Below are 16,992 nucleotides of genomic sequence, written 5' to 3'. Positions count from 1 at the left end.
TTAGAACTAGCAAATATTTTAAACAGTTACAAAAAAGGAAACCATTTTTCTTGACCTCAGTTCAATCCAAACCACTCTTATTATTTGTATTATTTTCCAGAGTCTTGAAAAATATATATATTTTTTAAATTTGTATTGATTTTAGAGAGAACAGGGAAGGGATAGAGAGAGAAAGAGAGAGAGAGAGAGAGATTTGTTGTTCCACTTATTTATGCATTTCTTGATCGATTCTTGTATGTGCCCTGTCAGGGGATTGAACCCACAACCTTAGCATATTGGGACAATGCTCTACCCAGCTAAGCTGCCTAGCCAGAGCCTGCATAGCCTTTTCTTTCCCCTCCTTAGTTCTGTATATCAGTGCAGCTACATGTACACCATGTACAGTATTTTGTGTGGCTTTTATTTTTCTCATTTAAATGTGTATTTATTTTGCATTGTGACTTTTTTCATTAACAATATGTTTTTGAGAACTTTCGATGTCAGTGCCTATTTGTCAATTCTGTTTTCTCCTTCAAAAGTTAATTTACCAATTCTCCTGTATATTATGTATGCCAATTTTTTTTCCCTCATATCAACAGTGGCAGGGCAAATATACTTGTATGTTTCTCTTTGTATTTGCAGGACTCGTGGCAAAGCCTTAATTTTCTGAAGAGCCTCTTTAAATTATAAAAGGGAAAATAGTGATAAAAAGTAAACACAGATCCTCACTCTTTATTGGTTACTCAGAAAATTAAAAGTGAGAACATAAGTGTCCATCCAATGGGTAAAAAATAAAGATCCATGAACCCATGGTAGCAATAGTGTAGGAAGATTGGTGTTGTCATATATTGTTGTCTAAACTACCAACGGTGTGTGCCCTTTTCATAGGATGGTTGAAACCACATCTAGGATCTATTTTGTGCTCATAAAGGCATGTTCACATATGTTTTTTGTAGCAATGATGCTTAACCTTTCTTGCTTGCAGAGCCCTTGAAATTTTTGATGAAAGCCACAGACCATGGGAACTCAGGGCTGAAAATGTGTCATGCTGAGTTATCAGCATATGGTACTAGATGAGACCCTGAGAATTCACCTGGTGGAAGTGACAGACACTCTCCAGTGCACACATGCACAACCATTGGCAGCATTACAAGAGATGTGCTGCCCTTCTGGAAACCAAATTCATAGCTCCATGAAGTTCCCCTCCTCTACTCATCAATTCCCCAGAGCTGCTGCCTGTACAGGAGACTTACTCAACAATCACTGAGCGTTCTGAATAGAGGGATGCAACACATGAGAGAAATACCTGCCACTTATTTCTTCTACAGTCATTTAAGGAGTACCTACTTAGTTCTGGTGCCAGCCCCACCCAGTGGGAGGGGTTGCACCGTACTATATCTGGAAGAGTGCCCTGTAAGGGAACTTCCACCAGAAGTTCAGGTCATGAAATATAACCCGAGGGGCAGAGAGCTGTTTTAAAGAACAGATACTCTAGTTTGGTCGGCCCAATGCATTTAGAAAAGGTTTTACTGTGTAGCTTGTCCTGAGAATACTAGAGGGTGTGGTTTTGATTTATAGAACTCAGAAGCATTTTGGTTGTTAAGTAATCCCTTAATTTGGAAATGCTAAAGAGGCAGCAGCAGTAGCAGCAGCAGCCTCAGCAGTTTTGGAAAGTATCCAGGTTCTCTTGCATGTGTGTTCTCAGAAATGTTTTGCATAAAGCCTTTTCTTATGGGATCCTGATTTAGCAGCATTCAGCTGTGCAGGGCGAAATGCAATTTTCTGGATAAAACCACATCACTTGGTACACAAGCTTCCCTGTGGGCTTCTGGCTGAGGGTGGGGGAGGAATGCAACCGCCTCTATACCTGTGTTAATTTTATCTAGCTTAATTGCAGATTCTTGGCATCTTCCTATCCCCCAAATCTATTATGGGATAGAAAATAAACAATATTAGAAGTGAGAAAACAAACTCTAATGGGAACTTTGGGTGAGTAAGTAACAAATAAACTACATTTCAGGTTTCTTGTATTTTAAAATGGGAGACATATTGCTGATTCCTAGTTGGTTTTGAATGATTTATAACCTTTTATTTGTGGTTGAGTGTTGCAGTCCATGTTGTCATGGAAATTCTATTGAATTTATAGGTCCATTTATCCAAAATGATTTTCCAGACTTCATTTCATGGTGAATCATGTGGCTGTTACTCCCAAGTACAAAGCAATTTCTAAAAAGTTTCATATTACAAAGAGCACAAACACTGTGGTGGTTATTTTCGTGTTTTTGAAATACAAATGAGTTCCAGATGCGCCTAGGGACCCCTCCCTCTCCGCTGTGTCCAAGGTGTTAAGCTCCACTGCATTTCAGAACCAGCTTTATGTATAAAATAGCTATGCAACCAAGGAAAACTTGTTTTAATAGAAAAGAAAGTTACTACAGTAACTGCACATATAGGTGAACATGGTCTTGAAATTATTGCTTTGTGGGTGGGGGCAAGACTGCTCTCATTACAAACTTGTACTCCCCCCCTTAATGTTCAGTAGTGAGAGTGGGAAAGAATGTCAAAGTGCTTTACCATATCCATTGACTAGGTTTCATTGACAGCAGGTGAAGAAAAGGTTTCTACGCCTCAGCCCTATAAACATTTTTGGCAGGATAGCTATTTGCCTAGGGGAAGGGGATTTGTTCCGTTCATTGTAGGGTGTTAGCTGCCTCCCTGGCCTCTACCCACTAGATACTGTGGCATCTCCTGCCCAGTTATGATAATCACAAATGTCTCTAGACAGTGACAGATGTCCTCTGGTGTCCATAATTGCCTCTGGTTGAGGACCGCTGCTCTGGAAGCTTTGTGCTATGGTCCTAGAGGTAATGGATGGGTAGTTCTCATTGCCAATGGGAGTTGTAGTCAGGATGTTGTACAGAGAGGATTTTAAGTATGTAGGCTCTGCAGTCAAATGCCTGAGGGGTTTTGTTTTTGTTTTTGTTTGTTTGTTTTTAGTAATAGAAAGAGAAATATCTGGCTTACTTGGCTCAGCATTGAGATGTGTATGTATCATTACCTGTAGTTATAGATATTCCCTTGTGTGACTATGTCATTTTTTTTTTTTTTCATTTTTCCGAAGCTGGAAACGGAGAGGCAGTCAGACAGACTCCTGCATGCGCCCGACCGGGATCCACCCGGCGTGCCCACCAGGGGGCGATGCTTTGCCCCTCTGGGGCGTCGCTCTGTTGCATCCAGAGCCATTCTAGTGCCTGAGGCAGAGGCCACAGAGCCATCCTCAGCGCCTGGGCCATCTTTGCTCCAGTGGAACCCTGGCTGCGGGAGGGGAAGAGAGAGACAGAGAGGAAGGAGAGGGGGAGGGGTGGAGAAGCAAATGGGCACCTCTCCTGTGTGCCCTGGCTGGGAATCGAACCAGGGACTCCTGCACGCCAGGCCGATGCTCTACCGCTGAGCCAACCGGCCAGGGCTATGCCACTTTTTTTTTATCTACTATTATCGATTAGCATGAGGGTAGGTTATAATTTAGATTTAGTGTAAATTAGTCTTTTCACTGATTTATTTGGTTTTTTTTTCTTTTCCCCTCTGAACTAATTTTTAAAGACATGAATCACACCTACATTGTGCCAAGCTTAGGAGGTATTTACTTCAGTTATTTTAGCTAATGCTTACTATTTTAGTTAATCCAGTGATGAATTTCTTATCCTTAGTTTACTCACGGGACTCAGGTAGGGTGACTAGCTTCAGCCACAGCTATTAATGTTAGAGTTGTAGCTTGCTGTACTCTTTCCTGAGTATTTAATCATGGCATTGAGCTAACATACAGCCAGATACTGAAGCTACCTATTGTGTGTCCAAACATAGGCTGAACTGTAACAAATGACTCATTAATCATGCATAGTAAATCCCTACAAATGCAACTTACTGTTGTAAGCAAAACCCTAAGTCTTTTCTACCATGGAAAATTTCCAAGGATTCAATATTTATTTGACTAATCAGATGCATCACTGAACCAGAAATTTTAAAAATCAGTTAATAAATAGACTTAGAATGGCATAAACAAGCAACACACAGACTTTTTTTTTTTTAAGTGAGAGGAGGGGGTATAGAGAGACAGGCTCCTGCATGCACCCCAACCGAGATCCACCCGGCAACCCCTATCTGGAGCCTAAGCTCTAAACCAGTGGTCCCCAACCTATTTTGGGCCACGGACCGGTTTAATGTTAGAAAATATTTTCACAGACCGGCCTTTAGGGTGGGATGGATAAATGTATCACGTGACCAAAACAAGCGTCAAGAGTGAGTCTTAGACAGATGTAACAGAGGGAATCTGGTCATTTACAAAAAATAAAACATCGTTCAGACTTAAATATAAATAAAACGGAAATAATGTAAGTTATTTATTCTTTCTCTGTGAGCTCAACAGAGCTATTCTCAGTGCCTGGGGCAATGCTTGGACCAACCAAGCCACTAGCTGCGAGAGGGGAAGAGAGAAAGAAGGGGGAGGGGGAGGGGAATAGAAATAGATAGTCTCTTCTCCTGTGTGCCCTGACTGGGGATCAAACCTGAACATCCACACACTGGGCCAACATTTCAGCCACTGAGCCAATAGGCCAGGCAGGGCCCACACAGAGACTTTTGAAAAGGATCCTCAAATATCCTGAACCCTGATTACATCATACCTCTGGTGTACACTTTGGATTTCCCTCCAAAATGTTGGGTTCCTGCTGGAAAGTTGTTGAAGACAATTCCCATGTTACAGGTAAAACATAAAGAGAAAGTATAAAAAAGAAATAATTAAGGATTAGTGTGCTTTGTAATTAATGATATTGTATAAAACAAACATTTCAGAATGTTCATATACATGGTGCCTAGCCTGTAAATATGCTAATTCCTGCTATTCTTTAGAGCACAGTTCTTCTAAAAATATTTGTCCAGTGAAGGCTGTGAGGAGCCCACACACAGATGTCTTTGCTACACCTTGTGGCATGAGTCACTGAGATGTTGGCTGGCCCTTGAAACAATTTTTCACCTTAATTTACATATCTCTTCTGACCACCCAGAAAGTTATGAAGATACATAATAATAAAAAGTGAGAGCTGTTTAGTTTGTTATTACTTTTCCAGAGCATGTGTGTATTGAATCTTGATTACAATGATCCCATGAGGGAAGCCTTACAATCTCTAGTTGACAAAAGGTAACTCTGAGCCTCGGAGATCTCCAGTGTGTTCACTGTACAGATCAGGTTTCCTGCTATAACCCCTGTTCCTTATCTTCATTTACTATCACCCAGTTGTGTTGGCTTCATGGACATTTTCTGTAAGTCACCACTGTGTGAAGTGGGTTTTAACAGAGGCAAAGCCTGTTAGAAGAGGTAAATGAGATTGAGCTCAGAGTTCAAAAAAGCTCAAAAAGTAACTGAGTTGCAGAATGGTTTTATAATGTGATACACAGACACATATACATATATCAGGGTATGTTTGCTTAAAATCATTGGTGACCTGGGGAGTGTACTAGACAGGTTTCTTCAGAGATATAGCTGTGCATGTAGATACAGTTATATAGATCTACAGGAAGGAGTGGCCAAGAGGTGTGTGGTGCACGCGTGCGCGTGTGTGCACCCCGGGCTTTCAACTAGCTGGGTAAGGCCCACCACATTAATGAAAGGTCACCTACTTTACTCCTAGTCCATTGTTTCAATATTAATCACATCTAAAATAATACCTTTACAGTAGCATCTAGAATACTATTTGACTAAACAACTGGGCACCATAGCCTAGCCAAGTTGACACAGAATATTAATTATCAAGTTAACCATCACGAGGGTGGAAATATACTAATAATTCCATAAAAACAGTAACTGGGAGTAAAAACTGTTCATTAATATAAAATACTAATATTTCTGAATTCAGAGGGTTTGTGTCATATATTTTTAGATAATATATAAAGTGTGAATTTAACCATTTCCTCCATAATTTAAGTGAATCATTTCCTTTTGTTGGAGCATAGAGTTGCTTGGGTAGGAAATTGTTTGAATTTCTTGTAGATTAAAGAGAAAGTAATATCTGTGTTTAGCATCACCATACCTGGGTCACTTAACCATTTCACAGAGATTTTGAGATATATTTGTACCTTCTTAAGCCTTTTTTCTTGCAGTTTAAATCCATTTATTCTCTTAGTATTCTATTCTCCCCTTAGTATATTCACTTTGTTATTTATTCCTAGAGATAGCAAGAACCTCATTATAATGTTCGTGGTTTTATCATTTGTCAATCCTTGCTTCTAGTCACTCAGAGCCCTCACTTATTTTATTGACTACAAAAATAAGTGACCAGTATTTACAATGAACAGCATTGTTCACGACCAGCCTTGAAGGAGGCAGATAGATGTCCTGCCTGCATCGATCTTCCTGTCTGATGGCAGTGGCAGAATTAAATAATTAGAACAGGCTGTGTTAAGTGTGTATGATTTGGCTCAGTAGTAGTTAAGGTACAGCATAATCTAAAACTCAAGAAATATTAACCACCTATTATACAGAAGCCTTAATTCTGGCATTATCTTGTACAAATCATCCAACAAGTGGAACCGGCAGGTCATTAACTGTGTTTGGATTTTTACCATGCCTCCACTACACATTTTTATTCTTAGGCAACTACTTCTTGTCCTCCGCCATGTTCTCAACTGGCTTACTGCAGGTCAGTGCCAAGTATGATTAGAAAAATACATTTCACCTCTTCAGTTCTGTTATCTACTGCCTAGTGTGATTTTTAATTTTTGCTGTTGCCTTTTTAATTACTATCTTTATCTTATCCTGTTCATATCTCATCTGTTATTTTCCTGTGGGTTTTTTTCCCCACCCTATTGAAGGTGTGCAAGAATATCCTGGAAATGTCCAATGAGTTATTAGTAGATTGCGTTTCTTTTGAACTGTCTCCCTGTCCTTTTCTTACCTACTTCATCATGACTTTGGGAGGACCATTTATGTTTGCAGGGGTGCATGTTGAAAACTGTAAGTTTTTTGGAGAGGAAATGAAAGTGTAAATCGTCTCAATCACAAAAGAAGTTCCTGTTGGAGTTTCCAATCTTGTTGGGATATTTTTTCTTGCCATCATTATCACAAAGATGAAAGAGCTAATACATGCAAATATAACATTAGAGACTACGAAGTCTACCTTCAGCAAAATGCCCCTCCTTGGCCTTTGCCTGTATTATTTTAGTATTAATTTAATATATGCTTTACTTGACCATGAGCCATTTATTATCTTATGCTTTTTGTGATGCAGTTACCTATGACTCAACTTTGGGATTCAAGGGGAAAAACAATTAACCTTGTCTTATTAATTGATATTTTGGTCTTCCCAAGCACAAACCATGTCTTCGACTGTCATAGGGCCTTATACATAATGTGTATTAAGCAAAAAATTTTGCCTGTTAGAAGGAAGCTCAGTGATCATGGCTTTAATTGACTAGCATTGGAAAGATTAGGTTTCTAGCACAACCCCCTTCCTTTAGAGCTCTGTAAGTTTAGAAATTCTGAGTTCCTTTATCTGTAAAATGAGGATCATGGCGGTACTTACTCAATGAGTGGTAAAGATAATAGATGCCTGGCATATAGTAGGAACTCACTAACTGTTTGAAAAATAACATTAATAAAAACATAGAAGACTAGTTTTTAGATTTGTTGTTTTCTATTCATTCAGCTTAATACAGATAGTGATACTAATTAGAAGCCAGGCATATACATAGTTTTGAAATCAAATTGCAATTAGTCATTGAAAAAATTTTATATTTACTTATTTAAAAAATTTTAATTGAAGTAATTAGGTTGACACTGGTTAACAAAATTATACAGGTTTCAGTGGCCCAATTCTACAACTTATCTCTGTATACTACATTGTGTGTTCCCCCTCCCCAAGTCAAGTCATTTTAAATGTAAGGCAGGAGAAGAGGGAAGCTAAGTGTACATTTTGTCATGACTCTGTACATCGTGTTAATACCCAAACAATGGAACATTGACCACCATCCACCCTGTGCTTACAGAACCCGTTTCATATCCTTCCCATTCCTGGGCAATGTTGCCATTTGTTAAGGTATTTTCCATATCTGTATTTTAGCACATGCTTCCTGGTGAGTTATGGGCCTTTTTTCCGTTTTAAAATTCTATTTCCCACTGTCAGGTTAGGCCGTACAGTATTATATTTTGTGGTACCTATCATCTGGATCTGGGTAGAGAAACGCCTGGAGCCTTTTCCATTGCAGCCATTGCGCAAGGCAGAAGGGGATGGTGCCCCCAGGCTTGTGATTCCTGCTCGTACCATTGAGAGTTGTTCTAGAACTGGTCCCTGGACTGTGCCCGGGCACACTCTACCAGTGCTTTTGCAGCTGAGCTTCATGCTGTGTGCTTCTGTTGTTGCGGGTGGTGGGCTTACTTATCTCATGCACTCTGCATAGTGGGGGAACATCTGTTTATACAGAGTTTATCCAGGTTTTCTCTTCTTGCAAAGAGGGTCCTGTTTGGAAGAGACTCACACAGCCTTATGTGATGAGCCAAAGAGTTCTTCTAACACTTGAAGAACCAAAGTGTTCTAATCTCAAACATATTTGTAAACCACCTGAATTAGTAATATTTGTTCCTAAAATAAAAGTCCTCACTAAAGGGAACCAGGGTTCACTCAAGAAAGGACCAGTTTTAGGACTGGAGCCGGTAGAAGAAAAGGAGCATAGAACATCTGCCAGCTAATGGAGGTATTAAAAAATAGAAAGGGGTGGGAACATGGTAGACTGATAGACGAACCTGTTCAGAATGTCTCCTGTTGGTCAAATCTGAGACAGTTTGAGCATCGGCAATACATATCGTAATGGATTATAGTCCTCTGAATAAAAGCAAGAAATTACTTATTCCACATTAAATGAATATATAAATAACTGTGAAGAAGGAAAGGCTGTTTCTTTTTTTTTTTTTTTTTTTTTTTTTTTTTTATTTTTCTGAAGCTGGAAACGGGGAGAGACAGTCAGACAGACTCCCGCATGCGCCCGACCAGGATCCACCCGGCACGCCCACCAGGGGCCATGCTCTGCCCACCAGGGGGTGATGCTCTGCCCCTCCGGGGCATCGCTCTGCCGCGACCAGAGCCACTCTAGCGCCTGGGGCAGAGGCCAAGGAGCCATCCCCAGCACCCGGGCCATCTTTACTCCAATGGAGCCTTGGCTGCAGGAGGGGAAGAGAGAGACAGAGAGGAAGGAGAGGGGGGTGGAGAAGCAAATGGGCGCTTCTCCTGTGTGCCCTGGCCAGGAATCGAACCCAGGTCCCCCGCACGCCAGGCCAACGCTCTACCACTGAGCCAACCGGCCAGGGTGAAAGGCTGTTTCTTACCCTAGAATGCCATGGATGTATATAGGAATATGGCAGAGTTAGAAAATCATCAATGGATACTAAAAGGAGGGGATAAAAGTTAGATGAGGAAAAGGATATGTATCTAATCCCAGAATATCTCGCTACAAGATACTTTATAATTACAAAGGGAAAATTATTAACTTTATAGTAGAGAAGCCTAGCAAACATCACCTTAGCCATGTGATCAAGTTAAATGCCCATTTAATGTGCTTTCTGATATGGCACATTGAGAAGACTCAACATTATCACTGTGGTTACCTGCCCCAAATGCATCTCCTCAATCTAATGATAACAAATCATGAGACAGACCCCAATTCTGCATGATAACTGGCCTGTACATTTCACACTACCAAAGAAAAGAGAAAGCTAAATGATTGCTCCAGGTGAAAATTGGGGGTGGGAGAGGTCAGCATAGCGACATGATGACTAAATGCAAAGTTTGATTGTAGATTGCATTCCTGGACTGCAAACCAAAATAATGACCTATAATGGGCTTGTTTGGGCACTTGCCAACATGTGAAAATGTACTGCAAATGAGATAATAGTATTATATCAAAATGAAAATCACTAATTTTAATAATTATACTGTAGTTATATTTAAGAGAACATCCTTATTCTTAGAAACGATACACTTAAGTACTTAAAAGGAGTATATTTTCTTCCACTACCGGATGACTCAGACAAACATCTCGCATGCGGTAAGACAGGACGCAAGAGGGAAACGTGGATGATGGGCAGCAGCGGTGGGCGGGTGTGCAACAGTTAATAGATCTCTTTATTGCCACATTCCCACCTCTTTCAGCTTATGTCACCGTGTTTCTTTAGGAGGGTGCTAGTTGTCACACTGGCAGAATGAGCACGTTGGGGGTGCTGCAGGCAGGCTCCACGGGTGGTCTTGAGAGCAGGTGCAGAAAGTTGATGGGCTATTCAAGTCGCCACATCAAGTTTCCAAGATGTTCTTGGAAAATAGGTTTCTATCCTCTCTTCAAATATGTGTCATCAAGAAAAACACTAAAATAAAGTCCATTTCCATTTCACTCAGCAAAACTCCATCTATTTATTTTTGTATTTAAGATAGTTTCAAATGTTAACATAATTCAGTAAACTACAACTTGAGAGAAATAGCCAGGGAAATGGCTATTTCAGACCTATGCTGCTGTTCCTTTTATGTGACATTTTATTATCCTGATGGGTGGGGTCATGACTCAGAGTCATATATATTTTTTAATTTAGAAAATGAAATTTAATGGGCTGACATTGCTCAATAAGAGAATGCATAGGTTTCAGGTGAACATCTCTATAGCATTTGAACTGTGGATTGTGTTGTGTGCCATCACCCAAAGTCAAATCATTTTCTGTCATCATATATCTGTCCTCTCACCCTGGTAACTACTTCACTTTTGTCTATGTTTATGAATCTCGTTTTTATATCCCAACTATGTGTGAAATCATATAGTTCTTAGCTTTTTCTGATTTACTTATTTCACTTAGTACAATGTTCTCAAGTTCCGTCCATGTTGTCAAAGACGTTTTCTAAAAATGAATTTTCTCACCCAGTTGTAAATGAAAATGTCCTTGAAAAAGACTTAAACTATTTTGTACTGCACAGAATTCAGGCGCTGCATTAAACAACGCTCACAGTGCTCGTGCACTGATGAACAAGAAAACCTGTGGATGTACTTCATTTGAGGGTCTGAGTTTTAAAAGGAATCTGAAGTGTTATTTCCTGAATATACTTATGTGGAGTTTCTTCTCTGAGGTAGTAGCAATGTACCCAAAGCAATTCACCCAGTATTAAACTATTTTAATCTGCACCTCATTGAATAGATTTGTCTCAAGGTAAATTTATGATGTCTAAAGCTGTCCTAACCAAAAGGCAACACATTTCCAGGAAGCTGCCAGGTTCAGTGGGAGTTCACAGTCTGAGAATAATTCTTTTTTTTTCTTTTTTGTATTTTTTCCAAAGTGAGAAGTAGGGGGCAGTAGACAGACTCCAGCATGCTCCTGACCAGGATTCACCCTCCATGCCCACCAGGGGTCGATGCTCGGCTGCAACCAGAGCCATTCATTCTAGGGCCTGAGGCGGAGGCCATGGAGCCATCTTCAGCACCGGCCAACTTTGCTCCAATGGAACCAAGGTTGTGGGAGGGGAAGAGAGATAGATAGAGAAAGAAGAGGGGGAAGGGTGGAGAAGCAAATGGGTGCTTCTTCTATGTGCCCCAGCTGGGAATCGAACCCAGGACTTCCACATGCTGGGCCAATGCTCTACCACTGAGCCAGCTAGACAGGGCTGAGAATAATTCATTTTAAGAAAGAAAATTCTGGCTCCGGCCAGCTCCTCAGTGAATAGAACATCAGCCCAGGGTGCGGATGTCTTGGGTTCGATTCCCAGTCAGGACACACAAGAGAAGTGCCCATCTGCTTCTCTCTCTCTCTCTCTCTCTCTCTCTCTGGCTCGATTGGTCCAAGCATCAGCCCTGGGCACTAAGGATAGCTCGGTTGATTTATCCAGCCCCAGACAGAGTTGCTGGATAAATCCGAGTCAGGGTATATGCAGGAGTCTGTCTCTCTATCCCCACTCCTCTTACTTAAAAATTAATTAAGTAAGTAAGTAAATAAATCCTTAAAATGTATCTACCCATTCTTCTCTCATCCACTTGGGTACCTGAGTTTTCTTAAACAGTGTTCTGGTTTGGGTTTCCAGATTTCACCCTTCAGAAAAGAATGTCAACCTTGTCCTTAAGTTCTTGGTTAATCAATCAGCAGGACCCTGTTTACCTTTCACCTAGACTTCTGCTGGTCTTGGTGACTTCAGTTTCCCCGCTGGGAATTTATCATTCAGCATCAAATCTTTAACCTCCATGTGGGTCGTGGTTGTTCAGTCAGTTACAGAATAGCATTGTGACATTTGGAAAAGTGAAGGAAAAGTGGTCATGGAAGAGACCTGCTGATACTATAGGAGATTTGATTTCATGCAAGGAGTAGGGTCGTTCTAGAAGATTCAGTGGAATCAAATTCTTGTTAGAAATTTTAAAATGTCTTCAGATGTGTACCAATACGGTGGCAGTGGTGGTAGGTTTGCTGTACACTGGTGATCTAGGCATGCTGCTCTGTGCACTGACTTGTTTGGTCCCCATGCCCACAAGGGACAATGCTGGGTTCTGCACATGGGGAGGCTTGCCTGTGGTCTCACAGGCACGTCAGTGAAGGACCAGGCACAGGATTGCAGATCTGTTTTTATCATAAATGTGGTCTCAGGAGAATATTCTGTGGTCTGTTTTTGTTCTCTGAATTATCAGTGTTCAAGCATTGAAATTATACAATGCTTTTTAGGTGATTTATCTTTGTTCTGTGTTTTGAATAAGAAATGCCAGCCAAATATAAGAGAAAGTAGCCAAGGTTGGGAAGAGAGAGCCTGGATTTTACATTCTGCCTCTGAAGTTTCATCTTAGCCACGATAACAACTTCCTGAAGCACCATTTCTTTATTTCTGATTGAGTGTAGAAATCTTTGCCCTACCTTCAAAGCAGTTGTTAGATGGATTAAGTGCAAATGTATGTGATAGCTTTTCCCAAACTGTGGAATGTAAGGCATCATTATCATTACCATGATATTTCTTTGTGGGGGTCACTGAAATATTCCTTTTAGGCTATTTTTCCAGGCTCCTGAGAGACCCCATCAAATTCTCATTATTAGAATGGGGGTGTGTTTGTAAAGATGTGCCCATTTGATTATTTATAATTTTAACATGTGGATTCAGTTTTCTATTTCAAGGTGTATAACTCCATAACATTTTTTGCTTCTTCATAGCGAACTTCTACCATAACATGAGTATTAGGTAACAAGAAGGTGTTGGTGTTACTGATTTTGGGTAGCATGAAGGTGTCATTTATGTGGGAAAATTGGTGTTTTAGTGATGCCCACTGAAGTAGATAGACGTAAAAGGAAATGATGTCTGGGATTTGCTCTCAAGTAATTTAGCAAAGGAAAAATACAGCAAGATGAATAATCTTTTAGTAAGTAGAGAATTGGTTCATTGTACTGTTCTCCTTACTTTTGTGTGGGTGTGAAAGTTTTACTAATACGTATTCATTTTAATGGTTCTTTTACAGATGCAGATTTTCTTTTATAACCCCGATGACTTCGACAGCTTTCAAACTGCAGTTTCTGAAAACAGAATAATTGGAGCCATGGCTGTATTTTTTCAGGTAAGTTAAGTGGTCCAAGTGCTTCAGCTGGAGAGTTCTTTGAGTATTCCTTTCTAATTTACTGAATTATTATATGTATGATGAACGCAACTGTTTTCTAATTCACACCTGTCTGAGTGAAAGATATTTCATATTGTTTAATGTGTAATTTAAAATGTAAATAAATGTTTAGAAACATAATAGAAAATTTTGCATTAATTATTCTGATTTTATTGCTCCTTGACTGGTACACAGATTGAAGAACACATTTATCATCTAAGTTACTTCACAGCGGAAGCATTTTGCACAGGTTCTTTCTGCATATTAAGAGGCCAATGGAAAAAAATGGTGGTTTTTAAAGAAAACAGTGGTTTTCTTTAAAATTTGACATTACTTGCAAGTACATTAATAAATAGCATTAGTCACTTCTCTAAAGAGACCCCTTTTCATTCTATCCCAGAGATCCTCATGGTAACTAAAGGTTTTATTGAGACCATTTCTTGAGTTAGTGCGTTTATGATTTGCCACCCTTTCTTTCTCTGAGTGTGGGCTGAGTATGCATTAAGGAATGTTCCTGGCCATGTGTTAACTCTGTATCTAGAAGCCAAGTCTTACACCCTTCCATAGATAATGCTGTCCAGACTTTTAAATAAGTCAAATTAAATGAAAGGAATATTGATCACCAAGTGTTTTGACCAAGTGACCTAGAGACACCTGGTGCTTTTTGTATGGAAGGTAACCTGAGTAGAAAGTGTGTGACTGTTCTTTCAGTCTTAAAAATTTGCCTAAAGATTACACGCAGGTGTTCCTTTCACCAGTGACTAACTGTTGGGAAAAGATGTCTTTCTGACAAGTCAAAGGAACATTAAAGATATCAGAACCTTCTCCAGCATGGTTCTTTAACCTCTGCCTGTTGGGCAGGCTCCTTTGTCATTGAGATGGAGCTATTCTTGTTCGGAGTATGTTAATTTCACTACTCATTTTATTTATTTTTTATTTTTTAATTTTTTTGTATTTTTCTGAAGTTGGAAACTGGGAGAGACAGTCAGACAGACTCCCGCATGCACCCAACCGGGATCCACCCGGCACGCCCACCAGGGGGCGATGCTCTGCCCATCTGGGGCATTGCTCTGTTGCAACCAGAGCCATTCTAGCACCTGAGGCAGAGGCCACAGAGCCATCCTCAGCACCTGGGCAAACTTTGCTCCAATGGAGCCTTGGCTGTGGGAGGGGAAGAGAAAGACAGAGAGGAAGGAGAGGGGGAAGAGTGAAGAAGCAGATGGGCACTTCTGTGTGCCCTGGCCGGGAATCGAATGTGGGACTCCTGCACGCCAGGCCGACGCTCTACCACTGAGCCAACCGGCTAGGGCCTCACTACTTTTTTTAGTGATAAAAATAATACGAAGGCCTGACCTGTGGTGGCACAGTGGGTAAAGCGTCGACCTGGAATGCTCAGGTCACTGGTTCGAAACCCTGGGCTTGCCCGGTCAAGGCACATATGGGAAATTACTATGAGTTGATGCTTCCTGCTCCCTCCCCCCCATACTTTCTCTCCTTTTAAAATTTGATAAAGAAAATATTAAAGCCGGACTTGTGGTGGCGCAGTGGATAAAGCGTTGACCTGGAAATGCTGAGGTCGCCAGTTCGAAACCCTGGGCTTGCCTGGTCAAGGCACATATGGGAGTTGATGCTTCCAGCTCCTCCCCCCTATCTCTCTCTCCTCTCTTTCTGTCTCTCTCTCTCCCCCTCTCTCTCCTTTCTAAAATGAATAAATAAAATAAAATTAAATTTAAAAAAATAAGAAAATATTAAAGAAAAATAATATGATGGACAATTCTCTCTACTGTTTATCTCTTCCTCTTAACTAACCTTTTCTATTTTCTTTTCTCCAGTAAAGGTTCAAAAGGGAGATAATGTGTGGAAAATTGAAAAGCCTAATATCCTGCTCAAACATCAAAAACGGCCCTGGCCAGTTGGCTCAGCGGTAGAGCGTCAGCCTGGCGTGCGGGAGACCTGGGTTCGATTCCCGGCCAGGGCACATAGGAGAAGCACCCATTTGCTTCTCCATCCCCACCCCCTCCTTCCTCTCTGTCTCTCTCTTCCCCTCCTGCAGCCAAGGCTCCATTGGAGCAAAGATGGCCCGGGTGCTGGGGATGGCTCCTTGGCCTCTGCCCCAGGTGCTAGAGTGGCTCTGGTCTCGGTAGAACGACCCCCCAGAGGGGCAGAGCATCGCCCCCTGGTGGGCAGAGCATGGCCCCTGGTGGGCGTGCCGGGTGGATCCCGGTCGGGCGCATGCAGGAGTCTATCTGACTGTCTCTCCCCGTTTCCAGCTTCAGAAAAATACAAAAAAAAAAAAAAAAATCATCAAAAACAATGAATGTTGGTCATTAGCATTGGTTACGATACTCATTTTTAAACTCTGGCTTCTGACCATGATTATGAAGCCATTCAGGGAGTCCTAACCAGTATTTTAAAAATCATGAAATAGAATAAAAAAATAAACAAAATATTAGTATGTCACACATAGTTAGGTTAAATATGTTTGTAGAACTTTCCTTCAGTTGCTTATACACAGAGAAACATAGTGTGTATGTACTGGGTCATGTTATAAAAGGCATTTGTTATAGTAGGTTATAGACAAATATTTTGGAAGTCATCTATTTATGTTATACAGAGTGAGACAAAAGTAAGTTTACAGTTGTTCGTATGGAAAAATAATATAATTAATAAATAGTAATACAAGAATATCTGTTTCACATACTCACATCTGTAAACCTTCTTTTGATCTATGACCTCTTAATATGCAAAACCTACTGAAATTGCCATTGTTTTCATTGTTCTCTTCACACCTGTCTTTTTCCTGATTACTTTCATGAGCCATAGAGTACAGTGTTGTAAGAGCTTATTCACTGGGTTAAAAGTCATTTGCTTTTGAATCCCATCTGCTCTACTTATTGTCTGCATAATGGTGATGTAGTCATTTAAAATTACCAACCACAGTATTCTTATCTGTGAAGTGGAGATAGCAACTTCTACACTATCAAGATTGTAGAAATCCTTAACTGAAGTACCTAGTGTTGGTCCTGCCACATAGTAGACACAGAAATGACAAATGATCTCTATTCATGTCTGTCTATCTCTGTCATTGTGGGATGAAACCCTGTGTGTATGTGTCTTCTTTGCATGACAGAACTGTGTTTTAACACTGTCTTGTTGGCAGCTCACTTGGGTTCTGTCTAGACCCCTTCTGCATCTAAACCGTGATTCGTTTGTCTTCGACAAAACTTGGCTCACTTGAAACATTCTTACACAGTTGTTTCTTACTTGGTTAATCCAGTGTTTTCTGTTATTGCCCTCTGGACATGCTGCTTTTCAAATAACTGGACGTCTACTCCCCTAACTCTGCCATCAAATCTAACCGCTTCTTCCTCTGCC

At 40.6% G+C, this 16,992-nt stretch overlaps 1 protein-coding gene across 5 annotated transcripts in view; it reads left to right on the top strand.

The window, feature by feature from the left end:
• Window positions 1-16,992, top strand: part of PTPRG (protein tyrosine phosphatase receptor type G) — a 908,944-nt gene that overhangs the window by 651,173 nt on the left and 240,779 nt on the right. For all 5 annotated transcript variants that reach the window (XM_066351766.1, XM_066351767.1, XM_066351768.1 and 2 more), the window contains one exon: window positions 13,483-13,578. In XM_066351766.1, the coding sequence (XP_066207863.1) occupies window positions 13,483-13,578 (96 nt within the window). The remainder of the gene's footprint in view (window positions 1-13,482; window positions 13,579-16,992) is intronic.

This window comes from Saccopteryx leptura, chromosome 10 (assembly GCF_036850995.1).
Source record: "Saccopteryx leptura isolate mSacLep1 chromosome 10, mSacLep1_pri_phased_curated, whole genome shotgun sequence".
NCBI lineage: Eukaryota > Metazoa > Chordata > Mammalia > Chiroptera > Emballonuridae > Saccopteryx > Saccopteryx leptura.
Note: the sequence above shows the minus strand (reverse complement) of the source record. Positions and strands in the feature narration are given on the sequence as shown.